The sequence below is a fragment of the Camelina sativa genome, chromosome 14, assembly GCF_030686135.1.
Source record: "Camelina sativa cultivar CO46 ecotype springtype chromosome 14, ASM3068613v1".
Lineage (NCBI taxonomy): Eukaryota > Viridiplantae > Streptophyta > Magnoliopsida > Brassicales > Brassicaceae > Camelina > Camelina sativa.
In genome coordinates, this window is record NC_141893.1 from 6786590 (window position 1) to 6803523 (window position 16934).

General features: G+C 38.7%; 5 protein-coding genes across 5 annotated transcripts; 2 read left to right on the forward strand and 3 right to left on the reverse strand.

The window, feature by feature from the left end:
• Positions 1 to 272: 272 nt before the first annotated feature.
• On the reverse strand, positions 273 to 1080 carry LOC147927901 (mediator of RNA polymerase II transcription subunit 15a-like). Its single transcript, XM_087486498.1, has 3 exons — positions 919 to 1080; positions 669 to 780; positions 273 to 431 (listed from the first exon to the last, which is right to left on the reverse strand). The coding sequence occupies exons 1-3, from the start codon at positions 1041 to 1043 to the stop codon at positions 387 to 389; spliced, it is 282 nt and encodes a 93-aa protein (XP_087342624.1). The 5' UTR covers positions 1044 to 1080; the 3' UTR covers positions 273 to 386.
• A 4924-nt stretch (positions 1081 to 6004) lies between these two features.
• Positions 6005 to 8957, reverse strand: LOC104740265 (uncharacterized). Its single transcript, XM_010460814.3, has 5 exons — positions 8507 to 8957; positions 6812 to 6868; positions 6671 to 6733; positions 6514 to 6582; positions 6005 to 6415 (listed from the first exon to the last, which is right to left on the reverse strand). Exons 1-5 carry the CDS (start codon positions 8849 to 8851, stop codon positions 6326 to 6328), a joined length of 624 nt encoding a protein of 207 aa, XP_010459116.1. The 5' UTR covers positions 8852 to 8957; the 3' UTR covers positions 6005 to 6325.
• Positions 8958 to 9818: 861 nt separating this feature from the next.
• LOC104740266 (S15/NS1, RNA-binding protein) lies at positions 9819 to 11981 on the forward strand. The gene is made up of 5 exons (XM_010460815.3): positions 9819 to 10789; positions 10961 to 11043; positions 11215 to 11326; positions 11436 to 11488; positions 11593 to 11981. Exons 1-5 carry the CDS (start codon positions 9919 to 9921, stop codon positions 11734 to 11736), a joined length of 1263 nt encoding a protein of 420 aa, XP_010459117.2. The 5' UTR covers positions 9819 to 9918; the 3' UTR covers positions 11737 to 11981.
• Positions 11982 to 12044: 63 nt separating this feature from the next.
• Positions 12045 to 13383, reverse strand: LOC104740267 (chlorophyll a-b binding protein CP24 10B, chloroplastic). Its single transcript, XM_087486499.1, has 2 exons — positions 12904 to 13383; positions 12045 to 12711 (listed from the first exon to the last, which is right to left on the reverse strand). The coding sequence occupies exons 1-2, from the start codon at positions 13128 to 13130 to the stop codon at positions 12162 to 12164; spliced, it is 777 nt and encodes a 258-aa protein (XP_087342625.1). The 5' UTR covers positions 13131 to 13383; the 3' UTR covers positions 12045 to 12161.
• A 73-nt stretch (positions 13384 to 13456) lies between these two features.
• Positions 13457 to 15512, forward strand: LOC147927902 (uncharacterized). Its single transcript, XM_087486500.1, has one exon. It carries the CDS (start codon positions 14166 to 14168, stop codon positions 14934 to 14936), a length of 771 nt encoding a protein of 256 aa, XP_087342626.1. The 5' UTR covers positions 13457 to 14165; the 3' UTR covers positions 14937 to 15512.
• The last annotated feature ends 1422 nt before the right edge of the window (positions 15513 to 16934 follow it).

Genomic DNA, 16934 nt, shown 5'->3' on the forward strand with positions numbered 1-16934 from the left:
AAAAAAAACTTTCCGTTTAACAATCTTGACCATAATAACATTTTTTCTCAGATCTAATAATTTTTTTCTTTTACATGGTTTTGCATATTCTAATTACAAACCTAAAGTGTCTTTTCTCGGTCATAGTGAATATATCATTAGTCTTAATATCAATCAACTTTCATACAGTGATCGGCGTAGAACTTAACTTAATCCCTAGCACAAAAGAACGAAATTAATTTTGCCAACTACTATAATATCAAATGAGTACATTACCAAAAATGAAGAGGAAATGCATGCGAATTTTCTTCTTATTTTAGTCAATCATAACAAATATAGTTTAGATCAGTAAAATACAACGAAAAAAATAAAATTATTTAATAAGTCTGAAATGTTAATCGCCCTCTTCAACAACTCAACATCTTGAATGATACTTTGCGAAAGTAATCCACCTGAAAAATACACCGTAAATAAATAAAAACGAGTGGTATGCTATCTCAAAAGAAGGTACGTACAAATGGAGCTTAATCAAAATATATAAATTGGGGATGGTATAACAATAATAATTAAGGTTCGTGATAGTACCAATAAAACAGATCTTTGCCCTACGAAATCTATCTATTAATTAATGTTTTGGGTTTGTTGTAATACAAAAACAGTAGAACGGTGAATGAAATTAGTGATGAAACCTGATTTATAGCATTTTTGAAAATCAAATCCTCGAAGCTGACAGCAATTCTCATGAGCTCGTTAATTCCTTGTAGCCTAAGATTTGGAACATGTTTCTCTAGTGTTTCCATTCTGCTCAATTAAACATGTTGATAGGTCAAGATCGATGTAACCTTTTATATATATCTACAGAAACTTCGCTTTAAAGTGGCTCTTAAGTGAAAAAAGATGACAACACACACACACACACAATTTCTACAATGAACTTACATCTTGTAGGCATTACTTTGGCGTGAATCCGGTGGCAGTTGAGTTCTCCAGTCATCTGTGTTCACGGCAGGTTCTCCTTTCAGAAAATAAAGGCTCTGAATTGTCATTGTCCATATGATGAGCATCTACGAATATGTTTCTAATTCCATATAAAACTGAGAAAACAAAAACATATATGGTGGCGTTGACACTCGAAAATATCATATTGTTTCTGTATCAAGCGTACGTAGAGAATTTGCATGAAGACATTCACCTTATCACACCAAAACAAGATTCTGCTCCTACATGAAAGACGTTACTGACAGGAATAATAATAAAAAAAGAGTCGTTAATTACCTATTTACCCGAATCCATGGATGTTACATTATTAGCAGCGGCAGGGATAGATGATGAGGAAGAACCAGCTGTATTTTGCGACTTAGTCTGAAGAGTTCGCATCTTCATGGATATTTTCTGGAGGTAATCAGTCTGAAGGTATACATGGATTTCACAACCCATATATTTGTGTGAGTCCATTCCCCTCTCACAAATCTTTATATGTTGAGAAAGACGTTTTTAATTAATAAACCTGGTTTAAAGCACCGCTGAAAACTCTCTCCTCGAATCTGGTTGCAATTCTTCTGAGCTCCTCTAGTCCAGATAAAGAAGATGGAAAGGAAAGGTACGTCTTAAGTGTTTCGAATCTGCGCAAGTGGCAAGTAAATCAGTAAAATATATATATATATATATATATAGGGTCAACACCACAATAAAACCTTGCATTTGGGTAGGAATTAACAAAAAAGAAACGAAAGCTAGAGTGGGAATGATAAGTAGAAAATTTTTGCAGAGATGTAAAGTCTATTGGTATATATTAAACTTACATCTTGTTGACAAGCTTCTGACGTGAATCAGGCGGCAATTGAGTTCTCCAGTCACCTGTGTCCATGACAGGTTCTTCTTTTGGAATACAAGGCCTCTGATTGTTATTATCCATCAAGTGTCCTGTATTTCTACAAGCCATGGAGAGAAAAGTATCAATACATGCTTTTGATTTAGGAGATATCGATCGGGATTAACAAGATTGACTTGATGAAAGGACATTTGTGTACATCTTAAATATTATTGATAAAGGTAGATTTACTATTATCATATAAATGTAAAGGACTTGTTAAGCAAGTAAGTGGCTATGGTATATATATCTTTGGATAAATAAGCTTATTGGCTAATTAATGAACTAATAAATCTCAGAGAAACTATTATAATTCTAACTTTCTAAGGTTTCCACCAAAATCTATCAACTCGAATCAATGGATCGATGTTACCGTTATTACCGGCAGGGATAGATGGGGAAAAACCAGTTGCATTTTGCTCCAGAGTTAGTAGCTTCGTTGATATTTTCCGAAGGTAATCAGTCTGAAAGTAGATAAAAAGGGAGTATCAGGAGTATACATGCATGGATTTCATACCGGGGCTACCAATATTATTTATGGTCATGTTATGATTTTCATTGCCAATCACAATCTTTATATTTACAAAACTAACGAACAAAAATATATATTCAGAGCCAAGGACATATTTATTTATCAATAACCTGGTTAACAGCACATCTGAAAATTCTATCCTCTAAATCACCAGCAATATGGACGGCTTTGAGCTCGTGAAGGTGCTTCTTAAATATTTCAACTCTGCGCCAGTGGGCAAGTAAACCAGGTAAGTAAAAAAGAAAAGAAAAAAAACATTGATCATCAATAACGAAAATCTACAATATATATATTACTAGACTATAATTAGAGACCAAGAAAAAAACTTACATTTTCTTGAGAATCTTCCTCGTAAAACAGGTGTCATTTGAGATCTCCAATCACATGTGTCCACGGTGGGTTTTCCACTTTGAAGAGGAGGCCTCATCAAGTATATATATAGTAGACTAACCTCATTTAAACAAATCAATGTGTGAATGAATTACCCTATATGTCTATAACATGGTGTCTAGGGGCATCAAATGGAAGTACAAAATAAATAGAACGAACGATTGACCATTAGGCCATGGGAGAACACCAAGGGTGTTCTTAGCCCAAAAAAATTATAAAAATAATGAATAGTGGTTTAGAACACTTTTTTTAGTTCTTGATGTAGAACTGATCTAAGCTCAGTTCTTATTTGACGTGGCTTCATGTGATTGGACGAGATTTTTTGGAAAAAAAGAAAATATTTCATTTATATAAGTAAGCAATTTAAATGTTAATTTATAAGTTTTTATAATTGTAATATGTTTAAGAATATTATATTAATTTATAAGTATATAATTGCTTTTATATAAGTATGCAATTTAAATGTTAATTTATAAGTTTTTATAATTGTAATATGTTTAAGAATATTATATTAATTTATAAGTATACAATTGCTTTTATATAAGTAAGCAATTTAAATGTTATTTTATAAGTTTTTATAATTTGTAAAATGTTTATGAATATTATTTCACTATATCTTTATTCTAAAAAACACCATAAATAGTTCTCCCATTTTTTTTACCTATGATCTTAACAACTGATCTAGCATTATTTTCATTATATATTTAATCTAAGAACACCAAAAATAGTTCCTCCTTTAATGATGCCCTTAGAATGATGAGTACCAACAGTTTCGAGGGTTCACTTTATCGGCCAAATATAAAACGTTTATTCCATTCTCCTAATCAAAAGAGATTAAAAACAAAACAAAAAGCTAGATCGTCCATGGTGACAATATTACATTCGCATCTCAGCTCAAAGCGTTAAAAAAAGTAGGATATTCAAAAGTTTGCACCTCAAATCCAGAACCCTATCGACGAGATTCAGCCTTCCTTCAGGGGGTGCGGTGCGGAGCGGAGAGACGAAGATCGTTTTACAAGTACGGGAGAATAGGCAAAAAAAAAACTGTAACATCCGAATAAACAAACTACAGTATTAGAGGTTGGAGTTATACGGCCCACTGAGCCCAAAACATATACAAGCCTAAATAAACTGAACGTGAGTACATACATCACAAAAGATGGGAAATCAATGTAATTATGAAGATAAACTAGTAAGAGTTATAAATTACATCTCTCCATCTTACAAAACAAGCATAGAAGAGTGGAAAAAGGAGCAAAAGATGGGCAAGAGCATAAACTTGCTACAACTTTACGAATTGACAACATCTTATTATATAAAGTTGGGTTTTGAAAGTTAGTCATTAATAAGATTTTGACATGTATCAAATTATCAATTTAAGATTTTGACATGTATAAAAATTAATATTTAATAGGAAGAATTTGATTCCAACAAAAATAAAATATTTTGTTTAAAAAATATTAATAATATAAATAGATAATTATCAAAAATTACAAAATTTATAAAAAATATAAAGTTTTTAAAAATAATTATAAGGAGATCATATATATATATATATATATATTTTATAAAATTCGAAATTATGATATTATTTACTTATTTCTAATTTTAAGTTATTAATTCTGCAAAAAAATAGGAAAATGGATTAAGGAAAATATACCGTTAATTATTAATTCTAAATTTTGTAAACACTCACTTATTAAACATAGATCGTCTCATATTTAGATAATTTATTCAAAAACACTGCTTTCAATTTTTTTAATTGGGAAATTTTTTAAATGGGAAGGTACATTTTTCTTATTTTTTTAATCCAAAATTTTCTCCTACTTTCTTCTTTTTCAGTTGGGAATATGTAAGATTAATATGCTGACCAAAAAAAAAATTAATATATGCGTATTATTTTCCTAATACTTTATTTAAAAATTTATTGAACTATTTTTAGATTGTTTTATTTAATTTATATTTTCATCTTTGAATTTTTTGTGATTCATATACTACAGTGCTTATAATTTTCTATTGTTCCTTTAATTATGTCAAATTAATTTTCTTCTAATTTCTCAACCTTGATTGGTTGATCATAAACCTTTTTTTTTCAAACATAATTGTTACCATTATTCATTCAATCCCAAAGGGAGATAACAAGTAGAAGCTCATCAATCTAATGGATGGATAAAATAGGCTAATCAAACAAAAACTTACAACAAAACATAGATATATAGATTGGAAAAATATAAATCATTGTTGATATATCTACAGGAGCTCAAAGGCTGTGACACGCTGGTTTGCGAAAATGTTTAAAATAATTGATTTAGCCATATATGTCACCAAAATGTAATTATTTTTTTCGGTCAAGGGTCCTGAGAGAACTTCATGATGGGTGACCTTCCTGGAAGTGATTGTCGGAACTGTGCGAGTGAGGACAAAACAAAAAAAAAGATCATTTGTTGATTTGTAAGGTCGGTAAACAAGTTTTTAAAGCCTCCCAGACGTAACAAAACGACCATCGAATATGGGTGGGTCCACGGGCCGAGAATAGATGTAGGGCCCACTTAGGAAGGTGGGCCTATAGACTGAGAGTGGACTTGGGCTCACTAAGCATGGTGACGATTGGGGCGTTACAAAGACAAAGACTACATCATGGTGTGTTTTACACGAATACATTAGGAAATATTGCATTAGTTATTATCAAATGATTTTGTGACGTTAGAAAAAAGTTTTTACTTTCATTGGTTGTTGGAGCAAACCATTTTGAGATAGCTAAAAAACGTGAATATGTTCTCTCCATACAGGAGGAGGGCAGAGCCGAGGTTCTCTCTATGGTGTAGAAGGTTGGACACAAGGTTATCTCTCCAAGGGACGAAGATGGAGGAGGTTGGATAAAAGGTTATCTCCCTAAGAGGGAAGGAGGAGCCAAGGTTTTCTCCATGGTGGAGGAGGTTGAACGCAAGATTCTCTCCCTAAGGGATGAAGGCAGAGCCGATGTTTTCTCCATGGTGGTCATACATTATTTTGATGATACATCATTGATTAGTATATTATGTAATATATTTTTTATTCGAAATGTTTTTTGAGCCAGCAATTTTACTAATTAAAAAAATATGCAGAAGTGAAATAAAATAGTTGGATTAATGTGTTCATATAGACATTTTCTAAGTGGTGATAAAAATATATTTGTAACATAAAGTCTATTTAGGTATAAATCAGTGTATTATAATAAAAATAAAATTTATAAATAACGTACAACAAATTTTAATATATTTTTATTAAATTTAATTTAATTTATAAAATTTCAAATCGTGCGGGACCTTATCTAGTAAAGAAAAAAAACACCGAAAACTCAAAAAAAAAAAAAAAAAAAAAAAAAAAAAAAAATTAACTCGTCTCCTCTGTCATTAGAATCATTTTATCCGTCTGCAAAAGCCAAGGGAATGGGACGAGTCGACGATTATCTATCTATATTCTTATCCATATCATATAGTTACAGTTATGCGTAGTCTTGAGAACGTGTCAAAGACAAAAGAATATCTTGTTGATGGTTGTTGTGTCTGTCCTAGTTACATATCAGGGCTCGGATTGTTGTTATCCAGAGGTATGTTAAGGTCAGGGAGCAAGAAGGAGGAATCCTCATTCTTTTGTGATTCAGCCTGCACACACAAAATATGATTTGTTAGCGATATTTTTGTATGTTACATATATACTACTCACAAGAGTGATCATATCCAGAGTGTTTTTTTTTTTAAACCTGCATCTTCTTTAAAGACTCGTTTCTTGCTTTTTGTTGCTTGAGCAGTTCCCGCATACTGGCGAGTTCCTGAATCACCCAACAAGTATAAATATTAAAAGTTCCCACTCTTTGTACTTGATATATAATCAGAACAACATGGGAAAAGAGATATTACATTTTTCAAGCCTTTCTTTTCCTTTAAGAGCAAACTCTCCTCTTCTTTAAGTTGAGCAAGCGTCTGTAGAAAGCAACATATAGTGATTAAAAGATTTGATCCCACAAGAATCGGATAATGTTATTTTTCCCCTTGTTTTACCTTTTTCTTTCTTGATCTCTTGAAAGGGATTGTTGTTGTTACATTCGTTTGTGATATCTGCATCAAACCAACCAAAAAAAATTAGATTGTGGCTTCTGACAACATATATAATAAGATCTGATCAAATCAAGTTGGCTTTAAATTAAACGGAAAATGTCATTCACAAGGACATAATGAGGGTACAGACCATAATCTTAAATTTGATTCCATAATTTCAGGTTCTCAACTAGAGGGTGGTGAGTGACAACACTAGATACGCAATGAGACGATGAAAGAAAGAAAAATCTCTGTGAAATCTAGAGGATCATAAGCTTTAAGACATCCCTATATATTTCAAAACGCCAAATCTTAGACAGTTAGTTAATCACCAAAAACACTAAAAAGGAATCTTCTTTCTTGGTCAACTACTTACTTAGACCCAAAAAAAGATCAGAAAAGCAAATATGAACATAAGTGCATCTTTTTCTCCTACATCGAGACACAAACTTAAATTCGAAAGAATAGAATCACGTGACTGGAGCGTGATTCGGAAGACTTATAAGCGTGGCCACGACCCCACACTTTTTTTTTGTTGTCACGAATTATCCACATAACCCCCACTTGTCCTTATCACGTTCTTTTAATTACAAACCCAAAACTGGTGACTTTGTGGGTTCTCTACTTTGGTAAGATAAAATGATTCATCGCCTTATTAAAACCATAGATAAAGAAAAAAGAAGTTTAAGTAAGTAAACAGGACTGTGTCACCAATAATTTATATGAAAGGAAAGTGATTTTGACCAAAGAAGGTGGTGCTTTGGAGGAAGGCTCAGTCAAACTGCCGCGTGGAGTGGAGAGTTTTTGACTTTTGTTTTTCCACGTCAGCCATTACCTAAGAGACTTATGATGTTCCACGCCGCATCTGATTACACCACAGACGCACCAAACCCTCCAAACCTAATCCGCCACGAAAACGCCTCTCGACCCATAAAAGAGGCAACCCTCATAATAAGCAATTTATATATAACGCCAGCCTTTACTTCTCTAATTGGACCCAACTACCCCCCTATAGACACACTCTATCACCGGGGTAACCTCGTCATTGTATAGATGATGACTCTTGCTTGAATTTAGCGAACAGTTTCACGAACAAAGGATTCGTGAGACACTGAGGCGTGAACTTTGGTCACACACCACTTAACACAATCATCTAGATGTGAGGACATTGAGTCGCCAAAATGGAAAAAGCAGAGAAGATAGATTAATTTGAGTTACTACGAAGGAAAAAAGGAACGTGGGGGTTCGAGGGGACAGCCAGAGTAAACATAGTGACATTTTATGGTCAACGCGAAGTCGGAGTATAGATCGGAAAGGCCAAGGTTGCGTGACCGGCGAAGAAGCCGATCACTGGAAGAAATGACGGAAATGACCCTAGGAGAAACAAATATGAGCAAAAGTGGCGGTAGTTGCGGATAACAAGGAAGACGACGGAGAGAGATTACGTGAAGATGGGAATGGCCCAAAAAAACAAAAAACAAAACAAAACGACTAGGCTTCTTTAGGTATGACACGGTGGCTATAGCCGCCGTCAAAACGCCGCATCGCAGGGGTATATACGTCAAACACACACACAAAACAAAACAGAGTAACGCTAGAGGTTTTTTTTTTTAAACTGTTGAACATATAGTAACCAAAAAGGGAAATGATCAAACGAACCTTAGATCTAACGGCCTCAGACAGTTTCACAGCACCGCTTGACTCCTCAAATCCATCAACGGCACCAGCACCACCGCCGCTAAAAGAAGTGGCACCGCTCCATGAAAGAGGCGTCGTGGGACTAGCACGCGTATTATTATCATCTCCCTTCTTCCTCATAGACGCCGACTTGGTCCTCCTCTGACGCACCGTCCACTTCAGCTTGAGATCCGACGCGCCGCCGCCGCCGCCGCCGCACTTCGTCTCAGGAGGTGACGACGGCTCAGAATGGAGAAGGCAGATCAGAGCCTCCGCCACCAATGAATCATCACCCATAGCTTCATGAATCCAGTCTCCGCCGGTCATGGTCTCTTACGTTGGACCTCCCACCGATTTTAGAGAGAGAGAGAAGGAGAAGAAGAAATGGTGGCGAAAAGTGGAGAAGAAGAAAAATCTTCGTGGCATATTAATGGGTGGATTATTTATAATAATATATGGAGTATATAGATTGGGAACGTTTTCACACACATACACAGTTATTATTATTATTAGTAGATTGAAATTATTTGTGAATATGTCTTTTTTCTTGGTGAAAGTGGGACCCATGAGAATACATACGTGGCATTAAGTATTTTTGTACTTGGCGAAAAGGTAATGGATGGACGACTAGTAAGTAGGGTTTGGCGTCGGTCTGGAGTCTGTACGATTACCATACGCGCGGTGAGTGTGAGAGGAGCTATCTATTTTGGCTTTTGTGACGGTTCAGTTACATACCATTACTCCTCTTTTAATGCAGTTTCGGCATAGTTTTGTTTTGTGGACGTGTGAGCTCAATCAATTCTTACTGGCAAAAAAAAATTTTCATCTTTCACGATTGTAGTAGTAGTCTGTAGATGCCATTTTTCTATTGTACACTATGGTTGGATAAAGTTTTACGAAATTAGGATCTTTTTTTTTGTTGTCTTTTTATGTTCATTTATAACCTAACTGGTGAGTAGTTGAGTTTATATTTTTTTTTCTCAAGTATGCATTGAACTCGGGGTTTTTTTTCTTTATGGCCTCAATTGAAATTTTAATTTAAAGTCCCAGTTCATTTTTTAAATTGTCAAAAAAAAACCAAAAAAAAGTCGGTGAGTAAGAAAACAACACCTAAGGGCTTTTGTGACTTCGTGGGTATAGAAAGTCCAATTGGGCCTCTTTTTTCTTAAACATGAAACGTTTACGAACTAGACACGTCTCGATCTGTAAACGTGTTTGAAAATTGTATCCGGTTTATCAGACTTTTTGCCTAACCGATTTTAATTCTCAATGAACCGGAAAAGTCAACATTTTCAATTCACTTAAACCGCACTTTCTGTAATCTGTTATCGTCATCACTTCCACTTACACAAACACACCCCCAAAGCCCTAAATCCTTCGGAGCAGCCAAAACCATGGCGCTTCATCTCGCCAGACGCCAACAAAGGTTACCATCAAACCCATATTTGATTCGGCTTTTCTCAAATTCGTCATCGGACTCACCTTCCAAAGTAGCAAACGCATCTGTTGAAAAATCCTCTCAGTCACCGTCTTCTCCGTCTCCGTCGGACTCTTCTCCCTTCTTCGACATCAAGACCACACTGAAACAGAAACTGCAGAATCAGCAAGAGCAAGGTAGGAGAACATTCCCCAGATCCGATGCCCAATCTCAGAATCGCGGACCGATTAGTTTCTCCGGTAACCAGTCACGCGTGTCTCAGCATGATTTGGGGAAGAACCTCGCCAAGTTTCAGCGGAGATCCACCGTTCCACCTCCGAGGGATCCATCACAGTCCCCGCCGCAGGTTTCCTTTGAGGCGCTTTTTAATAAGCAGAAGGCCGCACCAAACTCATCGGATCCTAGAAATCGGAAAGCCCAGTCTTTCGATTCGAGCACCTTACTGGCAAATTTGAAGAATTTGAGGACGCAGCCTAACACTTCGAACAACATAGGGAAGAGAGGAAGTTTGTTAGGGAACTTCAAGAGCACTGGAGGAGAAGCAATGCCCATGTCCCCGGAGAGAAGGGAGGGTGAAACAGAGGATACGATTACAGAGTTCTTAACGTTTTATAACGAAGAGGAATTAGGTGAGAAACTAAGGATGCTTAGACCAGAGGGAGATAAACAAGAAGGATGGTTCTCTTTACAGGAGTTGAATCAGAGGTTGGTTAAGCTAAGGCAAGTGGAAGAGAAAGAGGCCCAATCTCGGACTAAGAATTTTGCGGCACTCAGAAATGTTATATCATCTATTAAGAATGACTCTGACAAAAATGAAGTTCTTACCCGTACGTTCTGAGCCTCTTATGACTCTCTCTCTCTATGCGATACTTAATGTGTTGGTTTTTGCTTAGGACTCGATGTGTTGAGATGTAGATTTGATTTTGTTGTCTGGAGTTATGTTTTGCTGTCGAATTGACATATATGTCATATATATGAGGAGGTTTCTTTGCTTGCAGAGCAGAATGTTGCCATTATGTGCCATCTGGGTGGTACCCCTGAATACAAGCTTCTTCCTCCAAAAGAGGAGCTAGTTGAGACTGTAAGTTTTTCCACTCTTACACTTTGAAAGTTACTTGTTTAATCTAATTTAGTCAGAATCAAAAGGCTTCTTTGGTGATCTTTCGTCTATGATAGTTTCTACAATGCTCTGTTGTGACTATTTAAAGAAACTATGGGTATTGATCTGTTTTATTTGACTGCATCAACAAAGTATTTCCACCCAGATAACATGTCCTCTGCGGAGAAGATGAAAATTGAGCTCACGAAAGTAAGGGAAGAGTTCAAGATGTCGGAATCAGATTGTGGTTCTGCACGTGTGCAAGGTAATTTCTACATAAGGCCTGCGCTATGATCAATGTTGGTTTTAGCCATCAAAAGGAATACATGTTCTTAGACCGATTGTCTTGTGATGTCTGTGGTCTCTCCTTGCAGTGGCACAACTCACTACTAAGATCAAGCATTTATCCTCCTCTCTACACAAAAAGGTGAAACTTCAAATTCTTTACGATATTTTTGTGAATCTTACCGTCCCAGTTTCTGCTATACACACCTTACGTTTATACCTGTTGGTGGCTTTTATAAAACGTAGGACAAGCATTCACGGAAGGGGCTATTAGGAATGGTGCAGAAAAGGAAGAAACTGTTGAAGTATCTAAGACGAACTGACTGGAATTCTTACTGCCTTGTCCTGTCAAAACTCAGCCTTCGTGACAACCCGGAGTACAAGTTATAAGCTTTATGCGGTAGAAACCCTGTGATTTTATCTCTGTTGTGAGTGAGACTTAGCTGTTCAAACCCCTCTTAGGCATTTTACTTTGTAGGGAAGAAACTTGTTCTACTTTCTGTTACTCCATTGTCCCACCTGGAGCTCTTCTATCATGCATTTGTAGCAAAGAAATGAAGTTGTGGATCTCTTTCATTGATGTTTAGTATTCCCTTTCACATTTGAGTTGTGATAATAAAGTTAATTACGAACAAGCCTCATGATTTTTCATTTTACAGTTTTCGCTAGCTAAATTAAGCTCATGACTAAGGTGCCAATTTAAAGCAATGATTTAAATGATCTTTTCCCAAATGTCACACTGAAGAAGAGGAACATTAAGGTTTTTTTGGTAGAGAAATTATATCTACAGACTCAAAACATCATATGCCGTTTGCTCACAAACCAAGAGCACCGAGAGGCGTTTTCCCCTGGCCGGCCTCAAAGTAAAAGATCAACATGGCAACCATTGCGAGCCTCGAGTGCTTAATCTCTGCCAATTTCAACCGCTCCAGCTTCTCTCTGTCAGGCTCATAAACACCGTCGCGATTTTTGCCGGCCAGACCCAACGGATCGAAGAATCTTCCACCGGGGTATCCCTGATCACCGGTATAGTTTGCGAAATTCTCAGCAGTCCTTGACCACGGTGTCGCCCACTCAACACTTTGAGAATCCGGGTTGAAGAAATCGACCCACCGTTTGCTCTCCACCCAACCCATGAGAAGCAATTGGGTTCCAAGAAGCGACCCGAAGGAGAAGGGAGCGATCGCGCTTGGCTCAGCTCCAGCTTCGAACCACGGCACACCGCTCCAAGCCTGGCCGACGAAGATCCCAAGAACTGCCGCCATCGCCCATCGGCCATGGATCAGCTCAGCCTCTCTGTACCATTTCAGAAAAGCCGGGTCCTTTCCCAAACCCAATGGGTCGAACCCGAAATCTCCCGGTAGCCTGCAAATATCATACACATTTGACTCAATAATTTCGACCTTTTTCATACTCTTTTGAACTCAGTGAAAGATATTAGAACCAAATGAGTATTCAAGACCTTCAGAACTATCAAAGTCTATTGTTCAAGCTATAGTCAGCATTGTTCATACTACTAGTAACTGAGAGTGAGAGATTAAAGAGGATTAGACTTACGAGCCATCAAGCCATTCAGGGTCAAGGAGGTTGCCGCCACCTTTAACGGCAGGGATCCAAGATTTCTTAGACTGAGCAGCCACAGCAGCGACGATCAGAGTTTTCCTGCCAACTCTCTGAGCTCCAGTGCCTACGCCGCTTCCCAACGCGGTGGCACTCCTCTTGCCTCCGGCGAGGAAAGAAGAACCAAGCCCACTGAGGACAGCTCCGGAGACGGCCATCGCCATGAGATCTCTAATATACCTCTCTCAAGATGTGGAGAAATGAGTGCTGCTTTGGTTGTTCTCTCTGTAATTTTCGGAGCAGAAAGAATCAAAGAGAGAGGAGATAAAGAGGGACAATGTGAGAGATAATGAGAATCTATACACGAAATCTCAGAGGCTGTCGTGGATAGATATCTGACCAATTAGGAGTCAATATACAACTTCACCATATCCACATCATCAACCCACACTCACCACTGTCTTCTTCTGCCAACTCATCAGTATTTACGTTTTCAATTATATTTTCATTTTCTAAAATCCAATTTATGGCGTGAGCATAAAAAATGACACGTGGAAACTCAGTTTATTTCTTCTTAATGAAATGCAAATAACAGCCAATGAATTGTACAACGTGGCATTTCGTCTTATTACATTAAGATTACACCATTACATGATTAAAAAAAAAAAAAAAACAGAATTTGAAAAATATTAGGAAATTAACGATTAAACGGCGGTGAATCCCAAGTGGGCGGAGGAAGCTGAACCAACGGTTGATTTGAACCCATGTCCGGGTCTGGTGTAACCGGGAATGGATTTTCCGGTATTGTTGGGATTGACTCGATCGGTGGCGCGAATGACGTTACCGGCGTTTGCTCTGGCGGTATCCATGGATTCGTGACCTCTGGCGGATTCGTAAAGACGGGAGTTTGCGGTGGGTAATCTCCGAGGACCGGTGGTGCGGAGAATACTGGAACTGTCGGTGGATCTTCTACGGTCGGTGGTAATGTAAATACCGGCGGAGGTAATGTGATTACCGGCGGTATCTCTTCAACTGGCTGAGGTAATGTGAATACCGGCGGTATCTCTTGAACTGGCGGAGGCAAAATCGGCGGGAAATTTTCAGCCGGAGGAGGTAAAATCGAAGGGAGGTCTTCAACCGGTGGAGGCAAAATCGGTGGGAAATCTTCAGCCGGCGGAGGTAAATTCGAAGGGAGGTCTTGAACCGGTGGGGGTAAAATTGGCGGGAAATCTTGAACCGGTGGAGGAAGAGTCACGGGAATGACTGGTGGCGAAGGTGTTGACTGTTCAATTGGTGGTTCGATGGTTACATCAGGTGGTGGAAGCTCCGGCGAAAATTGGTCAGGCGGCGATGGAATCAGTGGTTCTCCTATGACTACATCCGGTGGGAGGTTATCTACCGGTGGAGGATTTCCCGTGGTTATAACCGGCGGTGAAAATTGTGCAGCTGGCGGCGTTAATGTAGACCGGTCTAATGGCGGAGGAAGGAGGAAAACTGGAGATGGCGGCGGTGAGCCGGTAGGTATATTTGGCGGCGAAAACCATGCTATTGGTGGCATGGGTGGTAGGTCGGCAACTAGCGGCGGAGGAGATGTACCCACAGTTCCTGGGGCTCCGCCACCTAAAAGAGGACCAGGAGGTGAGCCGGTGATTCCCGGAGCTCCACCGCCGAAAAGAGGAGGCGGAGTCATTGTAAACGGTGGCTGTGAAACCGTGCCGCCAGGTAGTGATGGTGGTGGCGATAAAACTAATGGAAGAGGTGGTGAGGGAAGAGAAGAAGATAATGGTGGCGGGAGTGGCGCAGTAGGTGGAGGCAGGGGCAGTACCGGAGCAGTAGGTGGAGGCAGCGGCAGTACCGGAGTAGTAGGTGGAGGTAGGATTGGAACAGGAGACGGCGTCACCGATGGTGGCAATGGAGGGTGTGTAAAGATCGGCGTAGGGACAAATGGCATAACCGGATGTAATGGCGGCGGCGGACAAGGTACTGGTGCCGGTGGAGCTGGTGCTACCACACAAGTAATGCAAGGCTGAGAAGTTGGTGGTTCTGGGGCAGGCACACAAGTGATGCAAGGCTGAGGAGGTGGCAGTGCAGGGGTTGGGACACAAGTAATGCAAGGCTGTGGAGGAGGCGATGGTGGAGGTGGGCAAGGAACCGGAACCGGAATGGGCGGTGGTGGTGATGCTTGTACACAAGTAACACACGGTGGTGCACCGTTGACTATGATTGGAGGCGGCGGTGGTGGGCAGGGAGTGACAACAGGGAGTAACGGTGGGGGAGGAAGGGGAAGAGGCGGTGGTAAGATCACCGGAGGAGGCAAAAAAGGGTTTTCAGGACAAGGGATAAGTGGGAAATTCCATTGACCGCAAGTGCCGAAAATGCACCGGAAAAACACGTCACACTTTGTTGCGAAGGCTTCACCGTTTCTAATTCGGCTTCTTCTTCTGCTGCTTTTGACTCTCTTGTTTCTTCTAGCCAAACTATTCTTGTTGTTGTTGTTGTCTCTGTGTCTGTTGTGTGGATTCTCTATTGCTTCTGTTATTGAAACACTGATCAAAAGAAGTGTAACTACACATCTTAGTACGATACTCTTCATCGTTTTTTCGTAAGGCATGCAAGAACTAAACTAGGCATATGTATACATATTTATAGTCGACTCATTGATGGGTGACTAATTTATGTTGCTTTTTTTTGGCAATTCTTATGTTTGACACATTACCAAAGGAACAAAGTTTTTGTAAGGATTCAATTCAATGAATATTTTTGGTAGTAAAGGAGTATTTATTTGGTTACACAATCCAATGTAAAAAGGCAATAACTAAAACTGACTCGAATTTAGAGCTCTGAGGTAAGTGTTAGCCAGCCCACACCCACAGCCTCTCTGCTCATAGAATATTGAAGTGAATATAGACAGAACTATGAGTATTTTGTTTCTGTTGTCACAAAAATCTAATAAAAACATATACGTGGTTGGCTGAAACCCAAATCAGATTTTTTATTTGGTTGGATTAAAGCCAAAATCATGGTCTATAGTCCCGGTTTAATCATAACCGAGTTGGTGCAAGACATCTAATAGAATTGACCGAGGATATATAAATATTGAGGAGATATTGTTTAAATCGATATGAAGAAACAAAAGGTAAAGAAAAAGGAGAGAGTAGAAGAAGTAAATTAATGCGAAGAAGGATTACGTGTGGATTCTACTATGTAATGCTCTGATCGAAGAAGCCGCATTGAATTACAAATCGAGAGTTTTCTTCACTTCGAGACATGTTAACTTATTCTACGCCGTTGCTTCAGCTGCTCTTCGTTATTTCCACAGTTAACACTGCTCTGACCCACATTACTGACCGTTTTTTACCCTTAAAACAACTCATAGTCTTCGATAGTTTTTGGGCCTAACTTTTCTAAACAATCACTAAGCTCGGTCCACTATAACAAGGGTTTTAATAACTTTTTTTTTAACCTAGAACAAGATAAATTAGTATTTCCGATTAAGAATACGCATACTGAACTTTACTAGATGTTTGATGATTATTCACTACGTGAATTGATTTAAAGAAAACACAAAAAATTGTTTAAGAACAAACAAACAAAATTGTAACGTTATACACGTTGTTTAGTAACCATCATTACATTCACACCAGCTTAGATAGAAAAAAAAAAGAAAACAAAATTAAAAGAAAAGGGAAAAGCAAAGTGATATCAGAAAATGACTAGTGTTTGAGCGGAGGGGATTCCATTAACGGTGAAGGAATCTGATTAACGGCCTCCGCCGTTGAGAACTGGGCGGGAACATCAGGAGGAGGCAGCCAAGTTATTGGCGGCATAGGTGTAAACTCAAACTCCGGCGGTGGAAGAGGGAACATAGGCGGCGTTTCGTATTGAAATGCTGGTGGTGGTAGCCATAACGGCGGGGGCTGTGTCATCGGACTTCCACCTGTTTGTGCCGGCGGAGGAGACGGCACCAAAGGCGGTGGAAACACTATCGTAGGCGGTGGCGGTGAAGGGAAGTAGAAAAATGGTGGCGG